The 6,000-nt window shown below is 37.9% G+C and overlaps 1 protein-coding gene across 1 annotated transcript; it reads right to left on the bottom strand.

Annotated features, from left to right (window-relative positions):
• Nucleotides 1-247: 247 nt before the first annotated feature.
• LOC129829773 (prefoldin subunit 4-like) lies at nucleotides 248-4,492 on the bottom strand. Its single transcript, XM_055891680.1, has 4 exons — nucleotides 4,384-4,492; nucleotides 3,612-3,719; nucleotides 1,654-1,794; nucleotides 248-1,388 (listed from the first exon to the last, which is right to left on the bottom strand). The coding sequence occupies exons 1-4, from the start codon at nucleotides 4,408-4,410 to the stop codon at nucleotides 1,257-1,259; spliced, it is 408 nt and encodes a 135-aa protein (XP_055747655.1). The 5' UTR covers nucleotides 4,411-4,492; the 3' UTR covers nucleotides 248-1,256.
• Nucleotides 4,493-6,000: the final 1,508 nt, after the last annotated feature.

The following is a 6,000-nucleotide window of genomic DNA, read 5'->3' as shown; positions in this document are numbered from 1 at the left end:
AAAATATTAACATTGTCAGACATAATGATCTGGTCGTCACACATGCTTAATTATTAGAGCTATGTGATACATTCGAGTTTGCCACTTTTGGTATGAGTAAATTTTGTAAAATAACTAAATAATTGCTAATATATTTCATCAATCCAAAAGCATGTATATTATTTTACAAACCAGCAGGATGCCTTTCTATTTGAATCAATTTTGAATCTAACAATCAATCAACAAAAAATACTAAAATTCCCACACCTTGTGCAGCAGAATTGTAAGAACTTTCTTTATAGGTTGTCCACACTGGCAAAATACATAAACAATCAAAAAACAAAAACACACAAATAAATTTGGTTCCATTTAAGATGATCAGTGCACCAAAATAAAAAACTATTTTTTTCCCCCCAGTCCTGCTAGGTATTTTTGACCAGAAATTAAACTACAGATTGCACCTTTAAGATACACTTTGGGATATACACACACAGTAGCGTACATGTTTTGGTCTTAAATCAGTTGTATCTGAATACAATAGTATTAATTTCTGTTCCATAACCAAATCAAACATTTTTTTTTTTAAATCCACAAGGACTACGTTACCCTCTTTACTTTATAAAGACTGGTTTAAGTGGCTTTTATTGTTTAGTACTTGCACTGGGATTCAGTAATATAGGCCCGTGGACTGATTTTTCTCATTATGGTAAAAGGACATGTAGCGGTTCCTGTCAGCGGCATCTTGCTCCCCTGAACTGTGACACTCCCTGCACTAGTGACATTGGCTGCCTCTGCTCACTTATTTTCTTCAAACACATTAAACTCCACAGTTTCTCCATCTCCAAGCACTGCAAAGGTAAATCCTTGGGTTGTTTTCTTTATGGTAATCTGGTGTATAAAGACATATTCTGTGTCAGTCCATAGGGCCATATATTACTGAGACCCAGTGAAAGTACATACAAACAAAAAATAACAAAAATCAAGTGGTACATTCACCGACATTCATACAAAATAAAACTGTACAAAATAAGACCATAAATAAGACCATTGATTTTTTTTTTGATGCTGAGAAGAGGACAAACATGTTGGTTTGGCAAGCATCCTGTCAGCACTGTGTGGATCGGATAATATGCGAGCTGCTTAAACTCCATATGTAAAGAGATAGTTGCCCACTTAGCCTGATCCCAGATATGTTTGTAGCATCTTATCAACAACTATAATCATTGATTAATTGTCATACTAAACAGCACAAACAGATCTAGGACCGGGCTAAGCACTCAGCTTTCATCTGCTTCCAGGTTGATGTTGTTCCCAAACTTGGCATAGAGCTGGACCTTCAGATCACCCAACAAATATTGTATCTTTGACACCTTCCCTTCTAGGTCTTTAATCTCCTGCTGCAGTAGTTCCTGTAGCCACAAACATTGCACGTTAATAGAAATATTTATACTAAGGTTTGACATAGTAATAAATCAGAATTGTTCAAATGATTTAAGTTGCATTCTTAGTAATAGGGTCAACCATAATACCTTGACATCTCGGCCTTCGGCTTCATTATGAAACGTTAATTACAATGAGTTAAATAGCCCATCCATGTTTGCCTTAGAAACAGACATCCCGGTTTCTGAGGTTGGCTCATACCCCTAACATGAGTCATATCATAGTAACCAATACCTTTGCAGCTTCCAACATCTCTTGGGTCTCTTCCTGAATGTGACTGATGAAGACGTCGCCAATCTGATACGGGACGAGCAGAGTGTCATCCTCAGCCATCATCAGGTCATCACTGGCATCCTGCAGATTCTGTAGAGATTTCTGAGAAGAGAAGAAAGCAGATTGCTGGTAGGGCTGGGCGATTTGGCCTTAAACTCAAATCTCGATTTGCTCAAACTTGTGGCCGAGTCAAAATATCAAAATCAAAATATATATGGTGATTTAAATTGTTTTATCAAAATAGTTGTACCTGCTTTTTTTGTTGTTGCAATAATCACTGATCTGGCTTTCAGGTCTGTCTATAAAAATGCCCTTATTGATACAAATTTAACCAGAACCATGCATAATGCACATTCACTAATAATGCACATTCACTAATAATAAACTATAGTTTTGGCAAGTCGGTTAGGACATCTACTTTGTGCATGACACAAATAATTTCCCCAACAATTGTTTACAGACAGATTATTTCACTGTATCACAATTCCAGTGGGTCAGAAGTTTACATACACTAACTAACCCGGCCTCCCGGGTGGCGCAGTGGTCTAGGGCACTGCATCCAGTGCTAGCTGCGCCACCAGAGTCTCTGGGTTCGCGCCCAGGCTTGTCGCAGCCGGCGGAGGTCCGTGGGGCGACGCACAATTGGCATAGCGTCGTCCGGGTTAGGCCGGTAGGGATATGTGAAATGTAATTTTAAAAAAATGTATGTACTCTACTCTCTAAGTCGCTCTGGATAAGAGCGTCTGCTAAATGACTAAAAATGTAAATGTAATGTAGCAGGCATTATAGAAAATGAACACCGGTCTCATAAACAATCTCTCAAGCACAAGCCAACATGCTAGTGAGTAGCAAGCTAATATTTATATTTGAAGTTTAGCCAACTTGGATCTAGGTATAATTTCACAAGCTCTGAATTCAGCTAACAACGCAAAACAGTTTAATTGTTATGAACACAACTTTCTGTCTGTCTCAACTGTTTGAACAGCATGCTAGCCTGTCCACTTGTTCAGATGTTGAACTCAAGTGGCCTACCTTATTTCTCAGAATGAGAACGAGTTGACAATTCCTTATATAATAGATTTATGCTTATTGCTCATTTATACAACAGACTAAACAGCTAGTATAGGAATCTTTGACTAAAACGCTGCTAGCGATACGTGGTACAGTAAAGCACGCGCGAAAAACTGAGCATAACATTTCCAGAATGAATGTTCATTGGTAACGTTACATCGGTTTTAGTAGTGTCTGCTCTGCTCGAGATTTGAGGTGTTATAACATGAACTGGGTATGGTTCGAAATGTTAACTTCTCTATTGCAGTTAAATAATGTCTCCATATGACCGATTCTGTTGGACCAAAATAGCGAGTTGAAACGGTTTGTCAGAGAGGAAGTGATCTCTCATCTTTGTTGTCGTGAGTGGCAAAAGGGGAGGGGCTTTCAGAAAGAGGCGAAGCGAGAGGTTTCACTCTCGACAAAATCTGTCCAAAATAATCCCAATGCGTTTATAAACGCTTATTTTGAACGTAAACTTGTCGCCTGCATTCCTACCTTTGGGACAACGACTCCCATTGTTAGGGAGGAGACATGAGCATCTCGTCATTATATACAGATCGCTGGTATAAATGGGAAGGTGCACAGAAGGTGAGAACGAGACCAAAAATACAACATGACAAGCGGACATAAACTCTCATGAAAACGAAAAATACAACAAAAATTATTCTGCGTTACAGGCATTTCAAATATCACGCGCAAAAACAAATTAAAATAAATAAGATATATTGTTCAGACCTAATTTATGCTTATAGTTAGACTACTGTATATAATATACCGGTAGTGACATGTACTAGAATAAGAAACAAGTGTAAAGAAAATCGAATTAATCTGATTTTCATGATCATTACACTAGATTGACCACTTACCTTTTTTGCTTCTATTTCATCTTTAAATTCTGTCATTCGATTTGTGTTTCTGGCAAATGTATTAATCTTCTTCTGGTCTTCAAATGTGACATTGACATCTTCAACTGCCTGTGAATGAGAAGAAAATACAGCTTGTAGACAATTAGCCTAGCTATATTGATATCTATAGGTAAAGAACAGAACACAGTTAAACTTGTTAGATGTCAAATAGGGATAAGAAAAGTGAACAACTAGCAGGATACCTTATGGGAGGATTGGTAGCTAGCAAACTAGGCAACATATAGCTGCATAGGATAACAAACTAGCTGAACGTTTTTATCCAAATGGTACCATCATTAAACTAAAAACCATAGCTAAATAAATCAGTAAGTACCTAAGAAATTGTGGATAGATTGGTCGTTTGTAGATAACCATCTTAGCTAGCTAGTAAAGTAACCTAACGTAAACTGGCAATCGGATCGTTAACGTTACTACTGCTGCTAGCAGCTTGCTCACTAGCTGTGGTCCCAACGCACGAGAGCACGAATATCAATATAGTTTGACAATTAATTATATATATATATTACCTTTATTTAACTAGGCAAATCAGTTAAGAACAAATTTGTATTTACTATAACTGCCTTGTTCAGGGGCAGATCTAACAACCTTTCAGTGACTGGCCCGACGCTCTAAACACTAGGCTACCTGAATTGATTTGTTTACAATCTAAATTGTTTTAGATAATTACTAAACAAATGATATGGGTGATTAATTCAAACAAGTTTCAGCTTACAACTGTCTTCTTCACGGTAGCCGCCATCTTGCTTTTGCTTCAGGAAAAAGTCGACTTCTTTACATACGATACGGTTAGTGACGATTAGTACCAAATACCCATACCGCCACCTAGTGGATATTCTTCTTCTTCTATGGTATATTGGTGATTGCACAATTTAATGTGCATTTCGCCACCTACTGTGCGGGATGGAAACATGATTCCCAAAAAGGAACAAGATACCAAAACAACTACCAAACTACCAAAAAATAAATTAAATTAACTAAATCAAACAACTTTTATGTAAAAAAATATGTAAAACAGATCTCATTCCTACACAGGCTCAAGGGGAACCTGGGAGGGCGGGTCTTCCGGCGCCATTACCCCTTTCAAGTCTTCAGATGTAAAATCCTTAAGTCCCAAAAACCTTTCTGCCGCAGCCACAATAATGACCAGTTTCTTAAATGTCTTTGAGACTTGTGCCATACAGTTTATAACTGTGGCAATGAATGCCACAAAATCCACCATTTTAACACACAGGGTATCTTTTGCCTTACAGCAAACATTTAGTACAGGCTGTGGTGCGTCCACTACCATATCTTCATTAGCATCACTAGTTTTCTCAATTATTTTAATCACCTCCTCATAGGAGATTTGATTGACTGCTCTCCTTCACCCTTACAGGGCACTCCAGGAACTCGGGATAATGATTTCGACAACAATTGCAATACCGTCGTCCTTCTACACACCGTTCTTCAATAAATCAAATCAAATTGTATTGGTCACATACACATGGTTAGCAGATGTTAATGCGAGTGTAGCGAAATGCTTGTGCTTCTAGTTCCGACCATGCAGTAATATCTAGCAAGTTATCTAACAATTTCACAACAACTACCTTATACACACAAGTGTAAAGGAATGAATAAGAATATGTACATATAGATGCAAGATGCAGTAGATGGTATAGAGTACAGTATATACATATGAGATGAGAAATGTAGGGTATGAAAACATTATATAAAGTGGCATTGTTTAAAGTGGCTAGTGATACATTACATCAAGATGGCAGGATGCAGTAGATGGTATAGAGTACAGTATATACATATGAGATGAGTAATGTAGGGTATGTAAACATTATATAAAGTGGCATAGTTTAAAGTGACTAGTGATACATTTATTACATCCAATTTTTAATTATTAAGTGGCTAAAGATTTGAGTCAGTATGTTGGCAGCAGCCACTCAATGTTAGTGGTGGCTGTTTAACAGTCTGATGGCCTTGAGATAGAAGCTGTTTTTCATTCTCTCGGTCCCAGATTTGATGCACCTGTACTGACCTCGCCTTCTGGATGATAGCGGGGTGAACAGGCAGTGGCTCGGGTGGTTGTTGTCCTTGATGATCTTTTTGGTCTTCCTGTGACATCGGGTGGTGTAGGTGTCCTGGAAGGCAGGTATACTCTGTTCTCAATATACTCTGTCTGTCTGCACACACTTGAAACATGGCCAAATCCTTTACAATTCTTACACTGCAATGGTTTGGGGACGAAATCTCTTACAGCGTATCTTACATAACCAAGATTCACATGCGTAGGTATTTGCTCTTTATCAAAAAACAACAGCAATGGCAAACTTTCTTATTT

The sequence above is a fragment of the Salvelinus fontinalis genome, chromosome 31 (assembly GCF_029448725.1).
Source record: "Salvelinus fontinalis isolate EN_2023a chromosome 31, ASM2944872v1, whole genome shotgun sequence".
NCBI classification, from domain to species: Eukaryota; Metazoa; Chordata; class Actinopteri; order Salmoniformes; family Salmonidae; genus Salvelinus; species Salvelinus fontinalis.
Note: the sequence above shows the minus strand (reverse complement) of the source record. Positions and strands in the feature narration are given on the sequence as shown.

Excerpts from the sequence above, each read along its gene's own strand:
- LOC129829773 (XM_055891680.1), bottom strand. The coding sequence starts at position 4,410 with ATGGCGGCTACCGTGAAGAAGACAGTT. Across the intron at positions 1,795-3,611 it reads ATGAAATAGAAGCAAAAAAG|AAATCTCTACAGAATCTGCA; the intron begins GTAAGTGGTCAA and ends TTCTCTTCTCAG. Across the intron at positions 1,389-1,653 it reads AGATGTTGGAAGCTGCAAAG|GAACTACTGCAGCAGGAGAT; the intron begins GTATTGGTTACT and ends TTGTGGCTACAG.